The following is a 26,393-nucleotide window of genomic DNA, read 5'->3' as shown; positions in this document are numbered from 1 at the left end:
GGATCTAACTCTGAGTATATAAATGAGTAAATTAAATGAAAAAAAGAGGAAACGTTTTAGGATTACTTAGGAATGAACTACAGTATTTTTTTTTTTTAACTATACAGTGGGCACAGGTGAATATACAAGGACCAATTCTTGAAGCATGAACGTTCTTGCTTAAACATGGCTTAATGCTTAAACTCAGGGTTTGAGAAGGACTGAGGACGGATGGGGCAGTGAGGTCTACGGGGCAGGAACGCGGCCGGGACGGCGGGTCAGCAGAGGGCACCGCGGCCCGGGGCTGGGGTGCACGCGCAGCTCCCCGCCTGCGAGGCCGGCACAGATGGTTCGGGGAGTGAGTGTTCCACGTGGCCGGCTCAGAGCTCACGGGTCAGAGGAGAGGGAGTTGCCTTTTCTCTCTCCCCCGCCCCCCACCCTCACCCCCTCCCACGTTCACACTCACACACCGTTGAGACGATCCTGCGCTGGGTAGACAGGCCTAGGGAAAGGCTTGCAGAGAAGATGACCCCTGGGGCTGCTGGCTCGGAAGAGAAGGATGTGGTTTGATGAGGAGAAGAAGAAAGAGGTCCTAGGAATTTGGCAGAGGGTGAAGGGAAGCCAGAGAACTGAATAAGAGCCTACACGCTTCAGAGTCAAGTGATTTCCGCGTAAGGGAGAGGAACTGGACTCATCTCTCCTGGGGGCTGAGATGCAGGGTGAAGACTCCCATCCTGAAAGCCAGACGGCTCTCCTCAGAGGAACAAGTGTGTAAACGCTTTGTTCTCTGGGTGCCAGGCTGCTGTTGGCTTCTTGTTAGACCCTTGGAGGGCGGGTTGGAATTCGCTTCCTTTTACCCACGACCTGGGCCCCGTCGCTGCTGGCAGGAGGAAGTGACCGTGGGGATGGCCGTCAGATACGCGTGTAACTAGATCATCTTGTGGTGGGATGTAGTATACAAATAAACTAGGTCTTCAGCCTAACATCATGTTCCAGTACACAGCTCCTTACGTACAACCATTCCCGAAGTTAGCCAGAAATCCAAGAACGGACCGTCCCTTGACCGTCTGCGTACTATTAATTTTTATTTAAAATATTTATTAAAATAATACATGAAGGTAGCTTAAAGATCAAATACTGTGGAAGCTTGTCATGAAGATCAGTAGCTTCCAGCCCCATCTCTCCCATTCTGGTTCTGTTCCACTGAAGGCAATTGCTGTTTTGAATTCTTCCGGTGGTTTCCACCGTAGTTCTAAATTAGGTTTAGAGGTGATATCTCGGAAATCTCTTGTAGGTGAAGATTTAACTTGTTTACTTCAGAATGAGTTAGTGAAGTAGTATATCATGTTTGTCTCTTTTCTAGTATAACCTACTTTTTGTGCCTCATTTTCATTTTTCTACTGGAACTTTTTTTTACATATGAATTCTTATTTTTTCCATCAGAACACTGTATTTTGCAACCTCTTGCTATATTATATTATGTTTTAAAGTGTTTTTATTTATTTTTCCTTCCAGCTTTACTGAGATATAATTGACGTATAATACTGTTTAAGGTACTGTTTTGACATCGTATTTTATGTCTTTTTGTGTATCCCTTAATAACTGTGGATGTAGATATTACTACTTTTGTTTTTAACCCTCCTACTAGCTTTGTATATGGTTGATTTACTACCTTTACTCTGTGTTTGCCTTTACCAATGATATTTTTTTCTTGTGTAATTTTCACATTTCTAGTTGTGGCCTTTTCCACTTAGAAAAGGTCCTTTTAAGATTTCTTATAAAGTCAGTTGGTGATGCTGAACTCCTTTAGCTTTTGCTTGTCTGTAAACATTTTTCTCCATCAAATCCGAATAAAGCCTTGCTGGGTAGAGTATTCTTGGTCATGGGCTTTTCCCTTTTGTCCTTTAAGTGTATCGTGTCACTCCCTTCTGGCCTGCAGAGTTTCCGCCAAGCAGTTAGCTGATAGCCTTATGGGAGTTCCCTTGCATGTAAGGCGTTGCTTTTCCCTTGCTGCTTTTAATATTCTCTCTTTATCTTTAATTTTTCCCTCATTTTTTTTTCTTTTTTTTCTAATGGGATCTTCCTGGAGCTGGGATCGAACCCGTGACCTCTGCATTGGCAGGCAGATTCTTAACCACTGCGCCACCTAGGAAGCCTGCCTCATTTTAATTACGGTGTCTCTTGGTATGTTTCTCTTTGGGTTGATCCCATTTGGGACTCTTTGCCTCCTGGACTTGGATGTCTGTTTCTTTTCTCAAATTGGAGAAATTTTCAGCTGCTAGGTCTTCATATATGTTCTCTGCCTCTTTCTCTCTCTCTTCTTCTGGGAGCCCTGTAATGAGAATGTTGCAGTGGTTGATGTTGTGCCGGTTGATGTTGTGCCAGAGGTCTCTTAAACTGTCATTTCTTAAAAATCCTTGTCTCTGTTTTCTGTTCAGCTTCAGTGATTTCCACTGCTCTGTCACTGCTCTGTCTTCCAGTTCACAGATCCATTCCTCTGTATCATCTAATCTGCTGTTGGCTGCTTCTAGTGTAGTTTTCGTTTCAGTTATTGTCCTTTTTCGTCTGTTTGGTTCCTTCTTCTGTTTTCTAACTCTCCCTTTGTTCATCCATTCTTCTCCCGAGTTCTCTGAGCATCTCTGTATCATCACCTTGAACTCTTTCTCAGGGAGATTGCTTGTCTCCGCTTCGCTTAGCTCTGCTGGGGTTTTATTGTGTTCCTTTGTTGGGAACACAGTCCTCCGTCACCTCATTTTGCCTCGTTCTTTGCTCTTATTCCTATGTATTGGGTAGGTTGGTTATGTTTCCCAGCCTTGGAGACGTGGCCTCACGTGGAGACGTCCTACGCGACCCAGCCACACACGTCTCTGCTCTAGGGGTGCCCTTTACGCGGGCTGCGTGGGCCCTTCTGCTGCGGCAGTGCTGACTGCTGCGTGTGTGCCGGTGGGCTGCCGGGCCTCGCCTTGTGCGGAGGCTGCTTGCTGCTGGGGTGGGGGGGTGCGGGGGGCTGGGTCCTGGCATGACTGGCTGCACGGCCAGGGGAGCCCCAGTCTCGGTGCTGCCCTGCTGGTGGGTGCGGCCAGGTCCCAGCACTGAGAAGCTAGGGGGGAGTTTCAGAATAGCGCTCACCAGCCCCCGGGTCCTTTTGGTGGGATGAGCTCCCCAGCTGGCTGCTTTGAGGGTCCTCGTCCCCAGGTGCCTCCTGCCTCTCCAGGAGGCCCTCCAGGGTCTGCAGCTTGCTGACTGGTGATCTTGGGACGTGTGGGAGCCCATTTGTAACAAATCTCTCTCTCTCTGCGTATACATCCTACTGGTTCTGTTTCTCTGGTGGACCCTCTACACTCTTGAAACTGGGCTGACCTGTCCTCTCAGATAGGTCAGGCTGCCTGCCCCGTAGGCCAGGGCCCTTCCTGCACGCCCCTCTCTCCCCACGGCTCTTTCTCAGAAGGCATCTTAGAGGCAAATAGACAGTTTTCTTGCCAAGAGCAGAAAGGAGTCGATTTGGGGGGCAGGGAGGGGAGGGGAACTCCTTAGCTGATGATTCCGTTCTTAGATTTTAAAAACGTGGCAGTGTGTTTTTACACTCTTTTCTACTATTTTAATGGTGCCTGAATAGGCAGAGGGGATACATGTATGTGTCCAGTTTACAGCTGGGTGTCAGAAGCTAGCTGCCTTTGAGACTGGCCTTCACTGCTGTTGAATCCCACTCGTGAAGACTGAGGGCCCTCGTGTCTCCGTGTTAGGTTTCAGGCAGGCGCCTCCCTGGGTGAGCGCACTTTGGGGAAATGCACTGGTATCCTTAGCTTATGCTGTGGGTGTGCCTGCAGGAAAGTGCACAGAACCCAGGAGGAAATTTGTGATGACAATTAAACATTTGGATGAAGTTTGGCAATTCTGTGAGAAACAAGCAGAAATAAAATGGTCACGGACAGACAGACTTGGTGTACCCCCAGCCCTGAGTGAGGCGTGTGTCTACACCAGTGAGCCCTGCATCCTGACTCCACCACCTGCTGGGCTCCCCTGTAGACGTCCCTCGTCGTTGGAGCTCCTGGACTCTGCCCGCTTGGCAGTGACCTCTTGGACCAGTCACGATGACCTCCCCTTGGAGCCAGCAGTACCACTGCCTCCTTGACTGAGGACAGAGACCTGCAGGATGGATTTGGGCACTTCTGTTTCCATAACTTGTTTTCAGAGTCGTGTCACACCTTGTTTCACTTCTAGGGCAGCCTTAATCCTCACCTTTTGTTAGGGCTTTCTCCCTTGAGTTTGGAAAGAATATATTGAATTCTGAGTGAAGGGCCAAGGGTGTTGTAATTCAATAGGCTGATCCGTATTGCTTTTCTTTTGTGGCAGTGGTGGGATCAGGCCTGAACTGTGACCGTCCTGTACGTGTCTGCCTCTAGGCCAGATAGTTTCATAATAAGTCTTTGCTGTTTCTTTTTGCTGAAGATAGGAAATCTCATGGAAAAGGATCCTTGGAGACTTGCAGTGCAAAATTGAATAAGAGTCTCAGAACTCCTTTTCATGTGATTTTATATCATAAAGTTCACAAGTTTCCTTGTAAAGCAGACGAGGCAAGCCTCCTCTTCCACAGTGCTGTGTTTAAAGATGTCAGCAGCAAGCATTTAATGTCTGGCCTTTGGAAATGCTTGAGTAAGAGTTTTCTGTACTGAAGGATTTGCCTGGCAGCAAGCTCCGTGTTCAAAATGTCATCGTCTCCCTGTTATCGTCTTCTAGCCCACGTTTCTATGTGAAATAAATTGCTTTGTGTCCAAAGCTATTCATCAAACAGTGCATTGAGTCAAGAAACCAAATTAGAAATGTAATAGGAACAGGACACTCATGCTGTTTGATGGGAATTATGAATGTGTCTAATTTATGAACTTATGTTCAATCGTGGATTTATAAGCTGATTGATTTGAACTCAACCCATTTTTCTCCTTGGATATGTATTATGAAGAACAGGCTGATTTTTCAGACTGCGTGATCTATAGTAAAGTGCTATAAAATAATTATAGCGCTATCAGGACTGGTTCGGGTCCAGTGACTGCATTCTGGAAGCAGGTTATGAGACAAGGCAGTAAACAGCACTGCTTTCCCAGCTGTAGACAAAGAAACTGGAAGATGTTGAAAATAAATACATCCGTGTTTTGAAATGAGCTTCTTAACCTGTGATTTGTAACTGGTGAGATGTCAGTAGTTTAGTAAAATGAAGTAAAACTTTCTCGCGCGTGGTCCTGCCTTCCCATGGATGGGCCCTGGTGATCAGCGGGAATTTTTGCATTCTAGGAGAATTTCCAGAATAGAATTTGGAAGGGATGATTGACAGCGCATCGGGAGTCCACGCCAGGGGAGAGGACCGGGGGCTTGGCTGTGCGTCGGCCTGTCCTCCTGGGCGGGTCCCAGGCGTGCGGTGAGGCCCGTTGTCAGCGGGAGTGGCAGGGGCTGCCCTGGTCTCATGGCTCTTGCTCTTGCCTGTGGGTTAGTGTGTAGTGTGCCCTTAAGGGATAAATGAGTTCAGCTGTACATGAGGACATGCATGACCCTCTTAGGCTGTGTCTCCTACCTCCGGTAACCCGGGACTCCTTGCTGAGGGAGTATGTGAGAGCAGAAAGGTGAGGGGTCTCCTGCAGGGAGTGGGGAGAGCGGAGGGTTCCCGGATCAGGGTCTTGGAGCCACTGTCAGCTCAGAGTCAGCTTCTGGCGAAGGGGCTTTGAGGGGCCCCCAGTCCTCCAGGAAACACTGAACACGTAGGGAACACTGGGCATGTACAAGAAATGTGCTTGTCCGTGTGAGGCCAGAGAAGGAAGACAGCCCAGTGTGCGTTTACTGTTCACATCTGCAAGATGAGTTTTAAGCTAGTTTGGTTGCTGGGTCTCCGGAGTCTTGTCATCCGGGGAGGCCACGCTTTGAGCAGCTACCGCATTTTTCGATTTGCCTTTGGAGAACAGCCATCACTTGGGTTTCTCTCCCAGCTGATAAATCGCACTCAGGTATCATCTTGGGATTAGTTCGGGGGCTGCCTTCTGGAAGTCAGATCGTGTAAGTGCTTTGTGTCGTGACGGGCGGGGAGTCCCCGACCCATGTTCCTCCAGGCCCTGTTTTCTGATGGTCGTTTTCCAGTCTTGCCAGAGCCTAAGTTTCCACGAGGAGCGTGTCCGCCACACACGTAGCCAAGGCTCCTCCCTGCTGGCTCAGGTCCCTGGAGAGAGGTTTGCAGGTGGGTGTTGTTGGCCGACCTTGTCTTATCCTGGGAATCCTCCGGGGACTTCCTGTCTCCTGAAGACAGAAGGGCCAGTGTGGACGTGAGCTGCAGGGCCCGAGGTGGCCCCGGCTCTGTGCCCCCTGGTCCCCTCCCCGCCCCTCCCGCTCAGCGTGCTGCTGCCTCTCTGCAGGGCTCTTCCCTGTGCGTCCACGTGGCCAGTTCCTGCTTCGTCACCTCCCGTAGGTCTTTGCTCACACGTCGCCTTCTCAGTGACACAGTCCCTGATCACTGTTGAAAATAACCTCTTCCCCCGTCCTCTGTCCCTGGTCTGTTTTCCTCCATGATATTCATCACTATCTAACCTGCCACATATTTTATTTGGTTTTTAAGTCTCATTTTTTCCCCTAGAATGTAATTCCCTCGAGATTATGCATTTGTGACCCTTTGGTTCCCCACAGTGCCTGGCACAGTGCCAGGTACAGTAAGTCCCCTGCATACGAACCTTCAAGTCTCCAACCTTCAAAGATGCGAACGTGCGTTCCGTCCGCGTCAGGCGTGCGTGACACTGCAGCTCGCCCTCCGTCTCCTGTTGCTCACCATCCTTCAGCTCGACCGTCTCCCACCTCCCCTCCCTTCTCCGGTCAGTACCTCTTCTTGCCCGCGCACTCCATGCCGGCCCCTGTCTGCCAGCTGTTGTACTGTATGACGGTACCTTTCAAGGCCCTGTAAGATGAAACATGGTTTTTTTGTGTTTATGTACTAGCTGGGTGAAAAGTATTATAAACCCATTACAGTGCAGTACCGTGTAGCCGACTGTGTTAGTTGGGCACCTAGGCTAACTGTTGGATGTAGGAACAAGTTGGACTTAGGAACGTGCTCTCGGAACGGAACTTGTTCGTATGTAGGGGACTTACTGTACATAGATAGGACTTGGTACATACCTGTGGAAGGGTGGAAGGGTGGATGGGTGGGTGGGTTTATGGCAAGCCCCTGGTCATTCTTCATGTCACCCGATTTCGGGAAACACTGGTCTGACAGGTATTTAGAGGGAAACTGGGTAAACCACGGGAAACGGTTCTGTTTCCTCCTGGTCATTTCTGCCTGTTCCCCAGGCCCTATGGGCTTACTAAACGCCAGGGACATGCTTGCAGCCAATGCCTGGCCAGGCTGTCAGGGTTACTGACACGTGTAATTCGAGGGGGAATCTTTTGGAGGCAACGAATTCACCTGGTGTACAAACTCTTCTGCTGCGAAGCTCTCTGTTCACCCGTTTTGTCCTTTCGATGTTCTTTCCTCTGGGGCAGTGATGGTAAATGTCTCCCATCCCGTTAAATTTTATACTGTTCTGTTGGATTGAACTCAGATGGGAGACTTGAACACACCTACCACCTCAGGGGTAGCTGCCACTCCAAGTGTGGTCCCCAGCCCAGCAGCAATGGTCGCACCTGGGCACTTGTTAGAAATGCGGAATCTCAGACCCACTCCAGACCCACTGACTCAGGATATGCCTGCAGTGGTTAATCTTACGTATCAGTTTGGCTGGGCTATGGTGCCTAGATACTTGGTCAAACATGACTCTAGGTGTTTCTTTGAAGGTGCCTTTTGGATGAGATTAACATGGAAATTGGTGAGCTTTGCGTAGAGCAGATGACCCGCTGTAATGTGGGTGGACCTCATCCAATCAGCTGAAGGCCTTAACGAACAAGATTGACCTCCCTGAGGAAGAAGGAATTCTGCCAGCAGGTGGTCTGTAGACTTGAAAGGCAACATCAGATCTTCCCTGAGGTCTCCAGCTCTCCAAACCCTGTCCTTTGGGGGTTTTACGGGGGCTTCATTACCAACACACCATTGATTGAATCATTGGCGGTTGGTGACTGAAATCAATCTCCAGCCCCTCTTCTCTCTTAGGAGGGGCTGGGACTGAAAGTTCCCAGCCTCCAATCACTTAGTTGGCTCCTCTGGCCTCCAGCCCCCATCCTTAGGTTACCCTAGGGGCTTCCCATGAGTCTCCTCACTGACATAACAAAAACACCTTTATCACTCTCAACACAGCACTACGGAAATCCCAAGGGCTTTAGGCTCCACGCCAGAAACTGGGGTGAAGACCAAATGCATGTTTCTGGAGATACATCACAGTATCACAGCACCTTAAGCAGTAGGAGGAGGCTAGAAATAGTTCTGTCTTGAGGACAACTCTAATCATTGTATGCTGCAAAACACCAGGCTGTGATGCCAGATCTTCCATGAGGCGGTGGCCACAAATGGTACATGGAGCTATTTCCCCACTCCATCAGACGGCCTCAGGCTGCTGTGTTTTGAGTTGTCAGCTTTGGCTTTTCATTGTCATTTCAGGTTTGGTTACCGTCAGGTCTTGGAGGAGTACCTGTGCCTCAGGTGCTCTGTCTTCTGAGCCCTTGGCTCTTCTGTTTGGTGCTTCTAATTGAGGTGTATTTTAAACCTGAAAGATCTCTTGAGACTGTACTTCAGATGAGAGTTGGCTTCAGCAGATGAGCTAGGACTCCAGCAGCTACTTCTGTGCATGAGCCTTTGAGCAGCTGAAGGAGGTGCGGTTCGTTCTACCGCCCAGGCTTGCAGTTTATGCCTTTCCATCATTTCACTGTTCATTGATTATTTGCTGTGTGCTAGGAATATACGAAGTTGAAGTTGTTAAAAAAAAAAAAAAATTCAAGTGAGTAAATTTTAAAGACCTTATTGGCTTTATTCAGTCATTGATGATTTGGGCAGCATCCCATCGAGCAGGTAGAAAGGAGCTCTGAGGAGCTGTGCAAAGTGGAAGACTTTTATAGGCAGGTAGGGCAGGGCAAAGAGGCTGCGAGCAAAGAGTAGATTGTTTGGGGCAAAGTCCCCTTCCTTTAGGGGGACCACAGAGGGCCTATCAGGCTGAGAACCTCCCTAGTGCTGACCAGGTGATTCTAGACTGACCAGTTAAGATCACATTCCTGGGAGAGGCTTCAGCTCACTTAGGTCAGGCCTTGAGTCTCGGTTTGATGACATGGGCTGAGCACACGTGACTCCATTTTGGGTCTGTTATTTCTTTTTTAACAAAGTAAACGTTTGTACTATTCCCAGAATCTATTCTAGGGGTAGGTACATATAATATAAAGCAAAGCAGAGAGGTGTAAACACCACACTGTGACTTGGAGGAGGAAGGGCCTTTGTGAATTGGACCAAACTTCAGGGGAGGGCAAGACGGGAAGGACCGTTTCGTCCTGGAGACACTGTGTGGAGGGACAGGATGTCTCAGGTGGGAGTGGAGTGTGAGCGAAGGTGGCCGGATGGAGGGTGTGTGGAAGGCGAGGTTCATTCCGGTGTGGCTGAGCGTAGCACGTCTGTGGTGAGGTATCCGGAGGGACACACCGGACTGTCAACCGCACGCCCATTACCAGGGCACGCTTGGGAGAGCTGACTTGCTTGTTGAATCAGCGGCTCTGTGATGAGAACTGCAGCGCGTCGCCAGTCCTGGGGTAACCGTTCTGCCTTTGACTATGTGAGTTACTCGGTTGATGGGTCACCTCTCAGTGTTCTTATCTCACTGTGCTGGGGACAGGTGCCTCTTTCTGCTGTGTGACCTTTGAAACGTAACATCCCTTTACAAACATAGCACACGTCTCCTAGAGGGTGGGTACATCTCCGTGCTTACACCGTGTGACAGTGAACAAACACATATGTATCAAAGTTTGAAAACCGAGATCGCATCGGAAGATTTTCTTAAGAAGGGTGTCTTTTTACAGGCTGAAGCTTTGTAGAAGGGGGCCAGCATGGCAATGTTCTTATCCTGAGTCTTGAAATATCTCGTTTTTACAATCACTTGTATAATTTTGGGAACTTCGTTTTCTTGTTTTTTTTAGAATTTATTAATACATCCATAACTGATAGCAGTGTTTTCCTTTGTCCTCACAGTACGGCCAAGTACAGCGTGTTGACGTTTCTACCTCGATTCTTGTACGAGCAGATCAGGAGAGCTGCCAATGCCTTCTTCCTCTTCATTGCCTTATTACAGGTGACGTTTCAAAACAGTTACTTAAAATTCATAACCTTAATTGCATGCAAAATAAGGTCTTGCTGAAAGGTCGTTTAACTGAGAAAGCGTCATCGTAGTTGAATGAAATTTGCTTCCTTCATCTGATCATCGTTTGCATGAACAAACGGGCTCTGTGCATGAAGGGAGGCTTCTTTAGGGCTCGGCTTAAGGAAAATTGCAATTACGAAAAAGAGGCGTTGAACCATGGCTGTGGGGTCCTACTTCTAACACTTTTTTTCTGTTCCAAACACAAAACGACATTGGGTAAAATTTTTTAAATATGTGACACACTTAGCTAGTTTTTAAAATAAGGTAGTCACTTTGCAACAGAAATGGAACAGAACCACAGAAGAGTCAGGGGCTAATGCCAGATTTTCTTTTTCACGGAGAGGATTTTAATTCATCAGCTTCCCGCTTTTGGTCTCTTTATCTTACAGCAAATTCCAGATGTTTCTCCAACAGGAAGATATACCACCCTGGTGCCGTTGATCATTATTTTAACAATCGCAGGCATCAAAGAGATTGTAGAAGATTTTGTAAGTTTTTGCGTTCAGATAATAAGAACATTGTATTGAATGTAACTTACAACTTATTTGTTTCTTTGGGTTTTTTAGGACAGAAACATTGGTCTATAGGCTAACTAGCTCTCAAGGTTCACGATGGTGTTTTGGGGAGGGATTGTGTGCACAGTGTCTGAAATAGCTATACAGCGAGATAGAAGTAATTCAATTGGTGTTTCCTGAGGTTAGGTTTATGGACACCCTTTGATTTTTTTTTTTAATTAAATTAAATTAAATATTTTTTAGAATTTTATTGAGATACAATTGATGTACAATAAACTGCATGTATTGAAAGTGTACAGTTTGTTTCCTCTTATTAGTAATGTATACTTGGCAATCCCAGTGGACACCCTTTGATTTTTATCACGGATGTTCCTCGCATCCTCCTCAAAAGCGTGCTAGTCTGGGTAGCAAATGGAGGGCTGTGTTGCTGTCTAGTGCAGCAGCATTGAGGTTATTTTATAAAACTGTCCTCCCTTCTCATACCTGTTTCAGTGCATCTCTAAGTTCATTGGCTACAGCCGTATTCATACTCTCTGCCGTTTTCTCTCTGTCCTCTTTTCAGGCTCTTCTCCCCTTCCTCTCTGTCCCCCCCCACCCCCCAACACATGCATAGTTTTCTGGGAATAGGTAAATGAGGAAATGCAATACGAATCAAAGTGAAGATACCTTGCCCCCAGAGTTCTTTATCCATAAAGTGAATTCAGTTGTTGTTAGTTTATCAAATAGAATAATTCTTTTAGTTCAATCTAAAAGGATCAAGGAGTAAGAAGTTTTATACTTCAAAGTGCTTGTTCCTTGCTATAACCAAAATATAATCATGTAAACCTCATGTACATTTACTGTTAGTCTCTGAGTTTAGTGAGTGACGCTGGGTCACGCCCATTGAACTGAATTTTAGGGCATTCGTGTTGCTGCTAGTTACTTTCCTTGTCCTGCTGTTGCCCGATCTCACTGTTTGCTATCTCAATTATTCATTTGGAACTTTGGAACCTAACACATTTTTTTTCTTTCTGTAACAGAAACGACATAAGGCAGACAATGCAGTTAATAAAAAGAAAACGATAGGTAAGATACCAGGCTGACTCACTTTTTCCACTGGAAAACTTAAGAACAAGGGTTGCATTCAAGGGATTTTAAATTAATAGTTAATGGTGTTGAGAAAAATTGAGAGAAATCGATAAAATACTTTAAAAATAGCAAAATGGCAAACAAACCCAGCAAGCGGTGAGTCCTAGTAATTAAGATTTGAACAGGATTTGTGTATTTTAGGGATTTAGAAAAGGTTGTAATTTTCAAGAGCTAGACGTATTTGATGTCCATAAAAGTCAAAGCGTTCATAGCCTCAGTTTATAATTGCCCCTACCTCTGTCTACGTATTGTTGCATTTCTAGAGCAGTAGCTCTGTGTTATTGGGGGTGGGGTGGGGTGGGTTGTTTGTGTGTGTTTCGGTGCATCTTGTAACAGCAAGGTGATTTCCTTTTCTTATGGGTTAAATACGCGTAGACGTAACTTCTTTGCATGCACATATGTTTATGTGCATGTGTTACTGTATATATGGTACATAAGTAGCTAGCTGGGGCTCCGTTTTGGGGACTGGTGGGGTTATACCTTTATGCCTAAGGATATGGTATGTTGGAATTAATCTGGAATTTTAAAAGGAACCTTTTGGGGTTTGGAAGCTGATTTTACTTTAATCCTCAGTATTAACCAGTGCGTTGTTTTGTTTTTCTTTTTCAGTGCTAAGGAATGGTATGTGGCATACCATTGTGTGGAAAGAGGTAAAAACTTAATTTTAAAGATATGCCAGAAAGTACTGGTTTGGAGACTTGTAACTCATTGCTAGTGTTGATTTCAGTGTAAAGTTTGTGTTAAGACAAAACCATGTCCGTTTCATGTAAGTGCTGCATTATGGTTTTTCCCTGAGGCTTTCCTAGAAGAGGTGCGTATGTCCTCTGTTGCTGCATCTTCTAGAAGCTGTTCCCTGTGTCAGTTCAGAGCTGGGAAATTCGTTGCTCCTGATGGATATCTCTGAGATTTCAAAGTATCTTCTAGTTTCTAAATCCAATTCAGAAACATTCTCTGTAGTTCTCTTTATCTCAATTCAATTTTTTAAAGTTTTTTTTTTTTTTTAACTTTTGAGATTCTCACTTCTCACACTTTTGGTGGAGAGGGTTTGGCTTTGTGATCAGCATTACATATAAAGTATTGGAGTGGGGGTTGTGAACCGTCCTGTGTGGGTTCTGAGGCTGAAAGTTGTTGCCGCTTTTAGCTTTACAAGAGCAAGAAGGATTTGTGTCCACCCTGGAGTATGGGGTCCGCGGGGTTTGAGAATGGCGTGGTGTTTTGGTTGTTACTAGTGATAAATGGAAGATTGAGAAGGAATAGGCTGTGCCGTCTGGGTGTTTGCTATCTGCTAAAATTAGCTTTTTTTCAGTGAGTCTCTGTTGCGGCTGGTACCTAATGGTCACAAGATGTCTTTGGAGGCCGAGACATCTTTGTCTCATGACGCCAAGATTCAAAGCTGATTAAAGCTACATTTTAGAGAAGGGTAACTTATAATAGTGTCTCTTACTAAACACTTAATCAGCGATGTTTTAAGGTACCTCTGTGACCTCGTGAGTGCAGGATGCCCGTGATGTGGTGACTGCAGCCTTCATTTTGGCTTTGGCTTTCTTTTTCCTCGGTTACAGGCGAACCGTGCAGCCCGTTGGTAGTGTTGCGATAGCACGTCACCCTGGGTAGCCGTCCAGAAGTCCCGGGTCGTAAATATTCACTGACCTCGCTCTCAGTTGGAAGCGTGGTGGCTCTTGGTCAAGTGGTTGGAAATGCTTGCCTTGGCAGAGGGTGGCAATACTCCCGGTGCTGTAGGAAGCCGGGAGCTCCCCCGCACTTAGGCCTGGCCTCTCCTTCCCTTCTGTTCCTGTTGCCGCACCCCTCCCCAGAAAGGCTGGATGGAGAATTGTTTGAGTTGGGGATGCTGACACCACTTGAAACAGCAGAAAATGGAGTGATCATCTCAGAATTCGGGTTTGAGGAGTGGATGGATTCAGACCTCTAAGTCTCATTACTGTTTCCCACACACATTTGGAGAGGGAAAAAAAAAGACCCAAACAAACCAAATACCTGTTACATGCTTTGCCACGTGCATTTTTATTTCAATTAAAAGTGCATGTTGTTTATTTAATTGGAGCTCTTAACATGTTCCAGAGACAGTGGTAGGCTTTGGGGATAAAGACAAGAATTAAGCGTGGCCCCGGCCCTTTGAAGAATTTTGTAAGTGGTCAGACTTCAGCCGGCATCCCAGTCACGCGGCGGGCTGGTACAGTGGGTGCTGGCCCCGTTCTCAGATGCTCGGATTCAGTAGCTCCAGGCTGGGGCCTTGGGATTTGCTTTTTTATTTTATTTTTTATTTTTTTGCCTTGCCACGTGGCATGCAGGATCTTCGTTCCCCGACCAGGGATCGAACCTGCACCCCCTGCAGTGGAAGCACGGAGTCTTAACCACTGGACCACCAGGGAAGTCCCCTAGAATTTGCATTTTTAACAAGTTCCTAGGTGAGGCTGAGGCTCTTGGTCCGGGGACCCCACTCCAGAATCACAGGTGCCGTGGAAGTGCAGGTAGGCAGAACGCCGTGTGGGTGCTGGGCCCTGGGACAGGACCTGCTTCACGTGCCCTGAGGACACCGGGTGAGGGGACAGCTGGTCTGGACCCACGGGTTCAGGTCAGGGATGGCTTCCCTCACAAGATGCCACAGTGCTCTCATGAAGGATGGCAACCAGTTTAAGAGGTAGCTGGGTGAAACTTGGAGATGGACAGGAAAGCCAGCGCAGCTGCAGAACTGCCCAGAGTGGGGATGGGAAGGTGGGAGGGGACAGGGGTGACATGCAGGGGCGGGGAGCTGGCTATCTCTCAGGTCCCCAAAGCAACACAGCTCGAATCTGAGACGCAGAAGCTTGAGTCACCGTCCTGGTCCCTGGGCTGCAGCTGTGTGATCGTCAAGGGGCAGCTCTGAGTGGGTCTCTGTGGCCTTGGCTCTTTGACAGGACCTACCTCTGAGCTTATTCAATGTTGAGAGACTTGAGCAGTTCTGTGAGGCTAGAGGGGATTCAGGGATCTAGGGGGCCTCTTTCCCACCTGGAGAATTCTTAATTCTAGGTAGTTTGACACACTGAAGGGACACCCACACATGAGAACAACAAATAGAAAACCATTTTCAAATGAAATTCCAAGCAAGTCGTTTCTCATGTACATGAAACTTTTTAGTACTTTATTATCTAAGAAGCATTTATATCCCCTTAACAAAGACAGGGGAAAGCCCTAATTTCCCTTGTCCTCCCACTTTGATTAAAAAAAATCCACTGGCTTTTTTCATTTGAAAACATGAGTAATTTTCTTTTCTAGTTTTTTCCTTACCTAATAGCTTCTGATTTTTTCTATATAATTAAACTATTCACCTAAAACATTTTTACATTTAGAAGATGTTTTCAGTTTTCATAAGTGCTTTTGTTTGTGTGCTGGTGGTTGTTGAAATAGCTCTGTGGCTTCTCTGACTTTATCGTGGGACCTACTTGAATTACATGCCTTTCTTTTGCCTTTAAATTGGATACAAACGTCAAATGTACAGAGGATCTGCAACAATTTTTACCATCTTGAGGTCCAGCCTGATTCCTCAGACCTCCCCACGCACTTTGATAAGCAAATCAAAGCACTAACAGGATAACTTGTAGCAACGTTCCCTTTTTCCTAATAAAAAATAAAACATAGGCACCTGCCAGGCCATTTTCCTGGCTTATAAGATACAGTAGTTTTTTGTTTGTTTGTTTCGTTTTTAACAATTCTTTATTTGGAAGAAGAGTAACATGGGTTGGAAGAGGAAACAGCAAGCATAGTGCCCTTTTGCTACTGAACCAAACTTGAGTCTGCTCGCCTGCGTGCCGTAAAGCCAGTCTGCTGACACAGGGTCGTGGTGAAGGGAAGTGCGGCGTTTATGGCAGGCACCAAGCAAGGAGTCTGGGTGGCTGGTGCTCCAGACACCAAACTCCCCTGAGGGTTTCAGCAAATCATCTTTTAAGGCTGGATGAGGGAGGGTCATCCCAGGGTAAGTCATCAGCTCATGCACAGTTCTCTGGTTGATGGTGAGGTTACAGGGCGGGGTCATAGGGGTGAGCGTTACCAGCCCATAATCTCCAGTAGGTCTGGGGGTTCCGTGTTCATGGTCATCAGGTAGTTCATGTCTTCCATGTGGTGGGGGTTTTAGCACCTGTAAAACGACTCAGGAAGCGTGCATCGGATACTGTGATCCAGGTACTTCAGCTAGGAGCTAAAGCAGAGGATGTGGGGAGAGGTCTGTCCGCTGAAGGCCCCAGAGGGTCCTGCTGGGTTAGACTTTCTGAGTTTTTTTTTCTTTTAATGCATTTTATGTATTTATTTTTGGCTTCGTTGTGTCTTTGTTGCCATGCACGGGCTTTCTCTAGTTGTGACGAACGAGGGCTACTCTTCGTTGTGGTGCACAGGCTTCTCGTGGTGGCTTCTCTTGTTGTGGAGCACGGGCTCTAGGCACATGGGCTTCAGTAGTTGCAGCACGTGGGCTCAGTAGTTGTGGCACATGATGTGGGATCTTCCCGGACCGGGGATCGAACCCGTGTCCCCTGCATTGGCAGGTGGATTCTTAACCACTGCACCACCAGGGACGTCCCAACTATTTGAGTTTTGAACTTGTGCACCAGGAATGGCCTTTCTTGTGCTGTCAGAGAACTCGCCACCCTCACTCTTACGCTCACAGTGCCCGTTCGGTTACCCTGGAGGCTGACACTTACCCCTGCCTGCTTCATGCCTGGTACTTGTATATCCCTGCTTACTCATGGCATCAGCCCTGCAAGGTCCGTGGTGGCATTTCCCATTTTATAAGTGAGGACACTGGAGCTTAGGGAGGTGGAGAGCCTGCCAGGCTCCCGGAGCTTGTTTGTGTCTGTGAAGCTCAGATCTGAGTCTGGGCCTGCCTGGCTTGAAAGCCCTTGTTCTTTCCGGCCGGGCGTGTCTGTGAGGTTATTTAAAGGCCCTGTGGACCCTCGGCCGTGGGCTTGTGTTTGCAGGTGAGCACCTGTTTCCTTGGCTTGGGGTCTTCTGTCCAGTGGAGTCTGTTTCCCAAGGTGGTCTCTGACTTTGGCCGTGACTTTTCCTGGCAGTTTCTTGAGGCCACACAAATCTGTTTCATGTGGTGTATTTCCAGGGGACCTTTGAGATGCACTGTTTCTGGGTGAATTTAGTATTACCTTCCAGTCAGACCGCTGGCCTTCCAGCCCAGTGGCTTGGTTTTGAGTCCTGGTTCTAACACTCACGGGTTTTGTGACTGTGACCCAGGATTTCACTTTGAACGTCCATTTCCCCAGCTGTAGAACAGAGGAGACGTACGTGTGTTAACTCGGTTGATCCTCCAATAGCCCCATGAAATACGTGCTGCTGACCTCATTGTGTAGACGGGAAAAGTGAGGCCCCAGAGCTGACGTGAGTTGCTCAAGGTTGCACGCAGCTGGGAAGGGGCCCCCCAGGGGGATTTGACCCAGGCATCCAGGCGGGCTCCCGAGCTGTGCTCCTAACCTCTCACCCCGCTGCCCACAGCTGTGGAGACAGGTGTGCACGTGTTTATAAGCAGATGAATAACTGTGAGAAAGTGAGACCTTGATGGTTGTTTTGACTCATATTTTCTTCTCCCGCTCCTTTTTTTTCTCCTTTGTTAAGCATCATTGCAAAAAGGCAGGATTAGCATCTGTCTGTATTGAAATGTTCCTCTTATTCTTGTGGAGGAAAGGAATTTGAGCTTCTCTGCCTTAAACTTCATGGCACAGTTATACAGTAGTCTTTTCTCCACTTTTATCACCGTTTGTGCCCTCTTGTCTCTCATGCTTCTGTGTCCTTGTCCCGCTGTTCCAGGTGGCCGTGGGAGACATCGTGAAGGTGGTCAACGGGCAGTATCTTCCAGCAGATGTGGTCCTGCTGTCCTCCAGGTCAGGTGGGCTCGTGGGCACGGTTTTGAAATCGGGGTTGAGAAAATGGAGTGTGACCTGGTGCCTGCAGGAGACTCCAGCCGCCTTCCCTCCACCCTCCGGTCACCGCCCTCTCCCCAGCCTCTTCTTCCTTTACGCCTTTGCATGTTGCTGCCCTAACCTTGTACTTTTTTCAGAACTTTGACATTTATTGATTCATTTTCATCTCATGGCTGTTCTGGGCTGCTCCTCATTGGTAGGGACACATTCCAGAGCAGTGGAGGGATTCGCTCAGTAGCACCCAGGACATAGCATCTCTGAAACTTGCAGAGTGGCTCTGGGGGGTCCAGCCAGCAGCCCTTCTCAGAATCCAGTGCTTCAGAGACCCACAGGCATTTCTCAGTGTGCACGTGACGTGTAGATGGTCCATACGTTGCCCCTTTTCTGTCCAAGCATCTTTGCCGTGTTTTATAGGTAATTTTGTGCTACAGAAGTATCGTCACCAAGTGCAGTAAATGATAGATAACACAGTCCTTGACTTTTCCTTGGATGATACGTGAAAGTATGCATCAAAGAAGGAAAGCCACAATCTGGATGAGAATAAACGTCTGTTTGAGCTCGAGACTAAACTAGACTCTGCCCAGGCTGCACCCCTCTCTATCCTGATGTGCTGCTGGGGATCAGATCTCACACTGCGTGTGTTGGATTTGACTGCAGACATGCTCGCTTTTATGGGGTTGAATCACTCATTTTGTCAGATTTTAAGCCTTAGCACAAATTTTCTGTTTAAGATAAAGGGTTTAACAAAAGGACCCCGTATACACGGGGCAGGATTCACGTTTGTCCCCGTTGATCAGTAACAGAAACTCGGAAATAGTAAAACCCTGATCACTGAGACAGCTCGGGGTTATGAGTTTTGGGTGTGACCTCAGGAAGCCTGGTCTGGATACGGGTTGTCTGAGCTGACATCACGTTTTCCGGATGTTTGGCCTGCTGAGCACATGACCCCATTTTATCTTCCCCAAACCCTTGACAGCCTTACTTGGTACATGAGAAAACAAGAGGTACAGAGAGATCGTACAACTGGCTGAGGCCAGGACGGGCCGTGCCAGGAGGCTGCAAGCGGCTGGTGGTCATAGACTCTGTTCCCTTAACCCCTAACTCTGCTCCCTGGGCCTGAACAGCCGAAGTAGAAATGTAGTGTCTGCCATGCTTAAGTGTATTCTTGGAGTTTTCTGTCCTTAAGATTAGGTGTTTTAATTAAAAAGTTGCCTGTCAACGTAGTAAAAACTGCAGGGAAGGACAGGCCTGTGAAGCCTGTGCCCTGATGCCTGAACTTCTCTGGCCGTAACCTCCTTCAGAAGGTGTGTGGCCGGCCTGGCCCAGGCGGCTGTTCTGGTCAAGGGCAGGCCAGCCTTTGACTTTCAGGGTCACCTGAGCCCACTGGACGGTCTTAGCTGGGACCTCTTGTTTCCCGTCACGGGCCTGTCCCCGTCCCGTTCATCCTCTGCTGTCTCTGTGCACCTGGGGTCGGGCGGTCATTGCGGAGGGCCTGTGCGGGTGGATCATTGGACAGACAGCTGAGTCTCGGGGCTGTGCCCCACCCCCATACCTGTGTCCTTCTGTCTTGTCTGTCTGTCTCATCCGTCACCCTCCCGCGGCGGTCAGTTGTGACACCACTTCGAAGGGCCGATCACGGTTGCCATGGCTGAGGCTTTCTGAGCTGTGAATTGGTGGAGGGGGCCTTGCTCAACTTGGCTGTTATTGTATTTATTTTATTTTTTTCTCTCCTTAGTGAACCTCAGGCAATGTGTTATGTTGAAACAGCCAATCTCGATGGGGAGACGAACCTTAAAATACGTCAGGTAAGCAGTCACCTTTTATGACTTGCATGCTCTTGGGGCCCAAATGGCAAAGGTGCTCCCCACACGCTACCTGTTGGTGCTTTTTCTGGGGGAAAAGTGTTCTGCCTGGTGGAGTCCTTGGGAAGAGCAAGTATAATAACCATTTTAAGTTTAAATTAGTAATTCATTTTGACACTTAAATTCAGCTTGGTACAGAAGAAAATTTGGTGATTCTGTCCACATATCTTTTCTATCTTGGATATTTGACTTAGACATTTTTTTGCTCTTTAAAGAAGAGTTACGGGGGGGGAGGGGCGGCTAGCTCTCACACGTGTTAAAGGGGTGCTTTACTCTGTGTTTCTGGCCATGTTCGGTGCAGCTAGTGGAGTGTGCTTTCCGGAAGGTGCCTGGGTTGATGAGGACTCGAGCGTGGATGTGTCTGCACAGGGGTGGGGTCTGAACTTTGTGCTTCACTGAATTCTTTCGAGGCTTTTGTGTTAGGTTGCTCTGGCCGAAGCTGCCCGTGAAGTCCCTCCCGAGGGGTGATAGTTTGAGGACCGCCTCCTCCACGCTATTCCGTTTTAGTTGATTGGTTATTTCCTTTTGATGGACAGTAGGGATGCTGAGTGTGGTCCCTAAACCTGGAAGACGGTGTTCAGTGTCCTCTCTGGGTTGAACGTTTCAGGGCTTGAGTCACACTGCTGACATGCAGACGAGGGAGGTGCTGATGAAGTTGTCTGGGACCGTAGAGTGTGAAGGGCCCAACCGCCACCTCTACGACTTCACCGGAAACTTGAACTTGGATGGGAAAAGGTATCACTTCCTCTTGTCCTAGTGGATTTTATTTTATTTTGTTTTTAATGTGACTAAGTATTACAGGAGCTTTGGAAAATATCAGTTTTCTGGTTTCATAATATTTTAGAACAGATTTCTTCATGTTTAGCTTAGATACGGGAGAGAGAGCTTTTCTTAAAACACCATTTTAATCAATTTACACCTTTCCTTAAATTTAAGGGAAGACCTGATTTTTGGCAAGAAAATGTCCTGAGGGTCTGAAATGAGGTTCACAGAACAGGCCTGGTCTTTCTGTGTGTATTACCCACCAGGGAGGAGAGTAGTTGGTTTTGGCTGAGTAAAATCCAGAAAAGCAGAAGAGAGGTGTCTGAAGTGTATAAAAGCTGATATTTATTAGAGAAACATCTTTTTTTTTTTTCTTTGCTTTCTTCCAAGTAGTCTATGTTTTTAGCAAATTGAATGAAAGGACCAATTACCCTCCCTTCAGAACGTCCACTGCCCTGTTGTCTACATTCTGTCGTCCTTGTCCTCGGCATTTGTTTTATTGTTTGAGTCATGTTTTGTCGTTACGTTGGGGTGCAGTTTCTCTCTTCTGCTCATCTCCAGTCTGCATGCATCTTACCAGTGCTCCCCGCTTTATATTGTGAATAGACCCAACGGGAAGGACCCGACCACGGGAACCAACCCGGAATAATTCTGACAACTCTAAGTGTGACGCCTTCTCGGTTTCATGCAGCACGTAGGGCAATTTTGTAGGCTCCTGTTTTAAATTTCTAAATTATCACTCAGACTTTTATTTAATCATTAAGTCATCTTTGAGAAATCTGATATTGTAGCTTTTTTCTTTTTCTTTTTTTTTATTTCTTACACTGTATAAACTGGCTTTCTGAAATGAATAAACTTCTGGTTATCTTAATTTCCTTTTTGGATGTTGAGTTTCATAATAGAGTTATAAGAGACACAATTTCCTTTTCACGTTTTATAGGAAAAAAATATTTTTCTGTATTGATGAATGGATAAGATAAACCTTTTTTTGTGGGTCTTTTTTGGGTAGATAAAGCCAGCGGTAACCTTAAATGGCCCCCGTGTCCCAGTGAAATAGTCCAAATTTGACTAAAGGAAACATTTGATGTATTGTGGGGTTTATGTTTAAGGGGGAAACTCATGCTCATTCTTTCAAACTATCATTAAATATAAATGTTGTTTCTTATTTTTAGCCCTGTTGCGCTTGGGCCTGACCAGATCTTATTAAGAGGTACACAGCTTAGGAATACTCAGTGGGTCTTTGGCATAGTTGTTTATACTGGACACGACACCAAACTCATGCAGGTAAAACATTTCTCTGCTGAAAAACAATGCTGATTTTAGTCTCTTTTTCTGTTTTTTATGGAGTAGAGGGTAGAAAATTGCCGATGTTGCATTTAGGAAGCTTAAGTTTTGTCTGTGAACCTAAATTTGGAAAGGAAGTGCTTTTATTTTGGTTCCGAGATAGTTTCCCCTGAATTTCTGTTACCGTATCAAGTATTTGTTACCTCTTGCCTGAAATATCAACAGTCTGTGTTTTCCGGATTTAACGGGACAGTCGGTCCTCACCTGTTTTATTTCTAACGCGGCGGGGGGGGGGCGGGGATTTGTTCTATCCTCTTTATTTCTCTCTTCACTTCTCCTCCTCACCCCGTTCATTAAGATTTTACAGGAAATTGTCTTATTTAACTGAATTCTAAGCAGTTGAAAATCAGTTATTTTTGAATTCATGTTTATTCTTCATATCATATACCAGAAAGAAAAAAAATACTAAAACGATTTTGTTCTTTCTCCCTGTTCATTTTTTAAAATTATTACCTGTGACTTTATAGCCCACATTTATGACATTTTGCCAGACAGCTCTGAAATCCTGCATCAATCAGTGTCCCTACATGTCATTTCTTCAGTATCACTTAGTGTCTTATTTTGCTAAGGGTTGCTATTAATGAGGATTGGCTTTTCAGCTTGTCTGCCCTTTTGTGTAACTTCTAAAGCACAGATTTGGTGATATTTCTTGATTTAAAACTGTTCCGTGGCCACCGTGCCCCATATGTGTGCCAAGCTGTGTGGATACAGCAGTGAGAGGCCCGGCCTCACCCTGGGAGCCAGGCAGCCTCGGGTGTGATGGGGGTTAGACTGGAAAGGTGATCGTGTGATGCGCGTCATTACTGAGTGCTGGGGGTCCGCATGGAAGGCCGCCCAGCCCAGGTCTGGAGGTGTCAGTTAACCAGATACTAAGAAGCGCATTTCAGATGTTGAGCTGGAGAAGGAAGGGTGCTGTGTTGGTCAGATGGTGTAGGAGGAGAGAGTTAACCATGGATTAGAACTGACGGAGTGATGGAGCCCGGTGTCCACACCAGCTGGGTAATGCAGTGCAGACAGTGGAGGGCTGGGGGGATTAGAAGGGCTGAGTGACAGGCCTCAGTGTGCAGGGGGCTTGGCTTTGACCTTCTGGGGCGGAGAGTTTGCAAAATGGAGAGACATGACCCGAACCCTGGGGGCAGGAGCTGAAGTAGAGCTGTCGGAGGCGTTCGACGTTGAGTGAAGGATGGAGGGACCACGGCGTTTGGTGAAGATGGACCACAGCCAGGCTGGGGTAGAGACGGAAGCCATAGCCAGTGGCTCAGGTTTTCGGGGAGTATGGGGGTGGAGGGAGAGCTGGTGGACTTGCTGAAGGAAGAGGCAGGAAGGAGGGCGAGGGCCCAGGGCAGTCCTGGTGCTGGACGGTCGGGCCCCAGGTGCGGCAGAATGGCTGCAGGGGGCGTGTGAGTGTGTGTGCGCGTGTGTGAGTGTGAGTGAACAGGGAGGGGCCCCTGGCAGCTGAACGCGGAGAAAGGGTGAGCACTGAGAGGCAGCGCGTGGGTGGAAGGAGGTGGTTCAGCTTACCCGGGATGCGCTTGGTAGAGCCTCCCTGCTAGGCCCCCTCCCCTGTTCGCCGGCGCGGGTTAGAATGTGTACCGCGTGCGGCTCTGCGCAGCTGGGTGGGACGCACAGCTGAGCCCCCTGCGCCCTGGCGAGACGCCTCGGCCCCACCCCCCCATCCCCCACCCACCCCCCACCCCCACCCCCCGGCGGCGCCAGCAGCCCCCGCCTAGCACGTGGAGCCCCACCGGCCACTTCTGTTTTCACAACGACGTGACAGATCAGGAGGTGCTCGCCCAGATTGGGCAGGACCCCAAGGCTAGTTTTCAGACTGTACGTTTTACAAATGTAGCCACTCCCCACAATTCCTTGTACCCTGGGGGTTGTTTGTTTTTTTTTTTTTCCAGGGCACAATGCTGTTTCCCTAGGTTGTACATTGGTAATCCAGCTTTGTAGCTAAGCTGTAAGAGATAATTGACACTTAAAAATAATTCCATCCTCCCTTCAGTGAGCAAGGTGTGCACTAAGTTACCTCGTGAAGTTTGCATCCTGTGAGTGTGCTGGGCGCCTTTCTTGCACCTACATGTGGGAAATCTCTTTGAATCTTATCACATGTTGCCTGCTCAAGTACAGAAGAGTGGAAAGCCCCAGAAACATCTGTCCTAGATTCTCTGTGCCTTTAGGGCTAAAACAAGAAGTAAAAATAACAAGCTTTTAGAAGGAATGTACTAGAACATACATAGCTGGAAGCCATCCTGTTTGTGAAATAACGTTGTTTTGTCTGTACTTGTGCTACTTGACCACAGGGAGGAAACACAATTGCTTTAGGGTTCTTCTACTTTTTCGTTTTTTGAACTCTCCCCTCAACGCCTTCTACTCTTCTGCTTCAGAGTTCCCTTGTTTCCTGTTGCGTGTGGTTACACTAGAAATATTTCAGTGCCTGGTGTTTCTGTTGGTTGATTGAATGGGAAAGAGATGATCAGTTATTCCAGCAACCAGCACCCCCTGCATTGTTCCAAGAAATTTGCACGTGTTAACTCGCTGATTCCTCCTAACGGCCCTATGAGGAAGATACTGTTATTGTTCTTGTTTTCTAGGTGAGACACTGAGGTATCTCTAAGTAAGTTACCAAAGCTACGTACCTAGTAAGAGAGAGAGCTGGGATCCAAACCCAGGCAGTCTGGTTCCCGAGTCCTTGCTCTAACTACTACTCTGCTGACCACTTCCTTAGAAGGGAATGAAATGAGTCAAATTCAGGCCCGATTTAAGTTTTTTCAAAATCTGACACTTTGGCCTATGTCTGTTTAGAACTCCTTTACTCAAAAGTAGCATTTTCTAAGGATTTTGGAGAAGAACTTATAATGCTAGTAGGGATTTGACATTGCAGGCTCATCACTGCAAGGCTGAAATGCACAGGGCATGGCAGTGCCCAAGTAGAGCTTGGCTTTCCTCAGTGCATGGGTTGAAGCCTGAAGCTTAGGGTTGTTGCTCTTGTACTGGATGAAACATAACTTTTCTTAATCCTATTAACTGGCCAGGATTCAACCACTGGGAAAGATCAGAAGTCAATAAACTCACGGAGTCGTAGAAATAATTATTGTAAAAACGTTTTTTCTACCTGTGCCTCCAATCTTTATTAAAAGCGATAAGATTAGTTTCTAAAAGAATTGGGGTAGGCAGTCTTGAAACTGGTCTTCTGGCTCTTACCATGAGGCCAAAGATGGTGTGTCATCCCCATCGACCTTGCGATGGTATTTAATTGATGATAACTTGGCCTTCAGTCATGAATTTCCATTTAGAATCTAGAGGAACATTTAAAAAAGTCTATAAAGGACAAATAATCCAGTTATCTAAAGTGAAACGGGAAAAAGAGCATACGCAAAGGGAACGGTGCCCGGCTGTTTGGATACTTACAGGGCTGGAAAATCGCCGGCCTCACGACCTCCCAACTCCCCACCCCCGCAGAGAGCCCTGGCCGGGGTAGCAGCAGTCCCGGGTTTGGGGACAGAATTCAGGTACGTCTCAGCCGCCTTGTGGTGTGAGCTTCCCTGTGGAATGTAGGAATGGATCGCCGCTCATCTTCATCTCGGTTTTGTTTTCACGTTGCGACTTTGTGTCCTTATATTCAGAGACATTGTCATCCTAGCCCTGGAAGGGATCCAGGTAGACTGGGGAGAGTGAGGCAGTGCTGACTCAAGTCCGGCACCATTTTTATGGCCAGTTAGTGCCCTGCAAGCGTTCAGATCAGCTGATCTTGCGAGTCAGTGTCGTCTGTAAAGGGACGAGGCTCACGACTGCTGGACGGAGACTGTGGACTGAAGCTCCCGCTGTCTCCCCCGCCCGCTCCTGGCTTCTGATCTAGTCCAGGCTCTGCCTGCCTCCAGGAAGGGGTAGTTACCATCTGCTGTGTTATACGTTAGTTTCCTGTCGCTGCCGCGGGTAGCGGCTTAAAGCAACGCGAAGCTCTTAGGTTACAGTTCTGTGGCTCGAAAGTCAGCCAGGCAGCCTTCCTCTTTAGAACATTCTAGGAGGTTCTAGAGGAGACTTTGTTCCTTGCCTCTTCCAGCCTTCCAGAGGCTGCCCGGTTCCCTCGGTTTAAGACCCTCCCCCTCTCTGTCTTCAGAGCCTCAGTGCTGCGGCTCTTTGGCTGTCTGTCTGTACACATCTCCCTCTGACCGTAACTGGGAAAGGAGCTCTTCTTTTTCTGCTTTTAGAGACCTATGTGATTAAATTGGGCCCATTTGGATAATTCACGTTCATCTCTGCAAGTCAAGGTCATTAATTTAATCACACCAGCAAAGCCCCTTTGCCATATAAAATAACATATTTGTTGGTGCAGGTAATAGGACCCAGATGTCATTGAAGATGGGCATGTTTCTGCCCATGACAACTGCCTTGAGAAATTTTTTTAATAAAATGACTTCAAGTGAATGACTGTCCAGTGCAAACAGTTCTGTTGACTTTTCCACGCTGAGGGGGTATAGTTCCAAACCTGAGGCGCAGAGGTCCTTGAATCTGGTTTTAGTGAACCTCTGTGGACTCGCTCCCGACAATGGCTTCTTCCCTAGATGGGCTGCTTTCCCAACGGGCGGTGAG

At 47.3% G+C, this 26,393-nt stretch overlaps 1 protein-coding gene across 1 annotated transcript in view; it reads left to right on the top strand.

Moving 5' to 3' along the window:
* LOC130835882 (phospholipid-transporting ATPase IB) overlaps nucleotides 1-26,393 on the top strand; it is a 416,937-nt gene that overhangs the window by 19,933 nt on the left and 370,611 nt on the right. The window contains exons 2-9 of the mRNA XM_057707762.1: nucleotides 10,106-10,205; nucleotides 10,664-10,762; nucleotides 11,809-11,854; nucleotides 12,527-12,567; nucleotides 17,720-17,793; nucleotides 19,568-19,637; nucleotides 20,302-20,429; nucleotides 21,629-21,740. Coding sequence (XP_057563745.1) covers nucleotides 10,106-10,205; nucleotides 10,664-10,762; nucleotides 11,809-11,854; nucleotides 12,527-12,567; nucleotides 17,720-17,793; nucleotides 19,568-19,637; nucleotides 20,302-20,429; nucleotides 21,629-21,740 — 670 coding nt within the window. The remainder of the gene's footprint in view (nucleotides 1-10,105; nucleotides 10,206-10,663; nucleotides 10,763-11,808; nucleotides 11,855-12,526; nucleotides 12,568-17,719; nucleotides 17,794-19,567; nucleotides 19,638-20,301; nucleotides 20,430-21,628; nucleotides 21,741-26,393) is intronic.

This window comes from Hippopotamus amphibius, chromosome 14 (assembly GCF_030028045.1).
Source record: "Hippopotamus amphibius kiboko isolate mHipAmp2 chromosome 14, mHipAmp2.hap2, whole genome shotgun sequence".
Classification (NCBI taxonomy): Eukaryota; Metazoa; Chordata; class Mammalia; order Artiodactyla; family Hippopotamidae; genus Hippopotamus; species Hippopotamus amphibius.
Note: the sequence above shows the minus strand (reverse complement) of the source record. Positions and strands in the feature narration are given on the sequence as shown.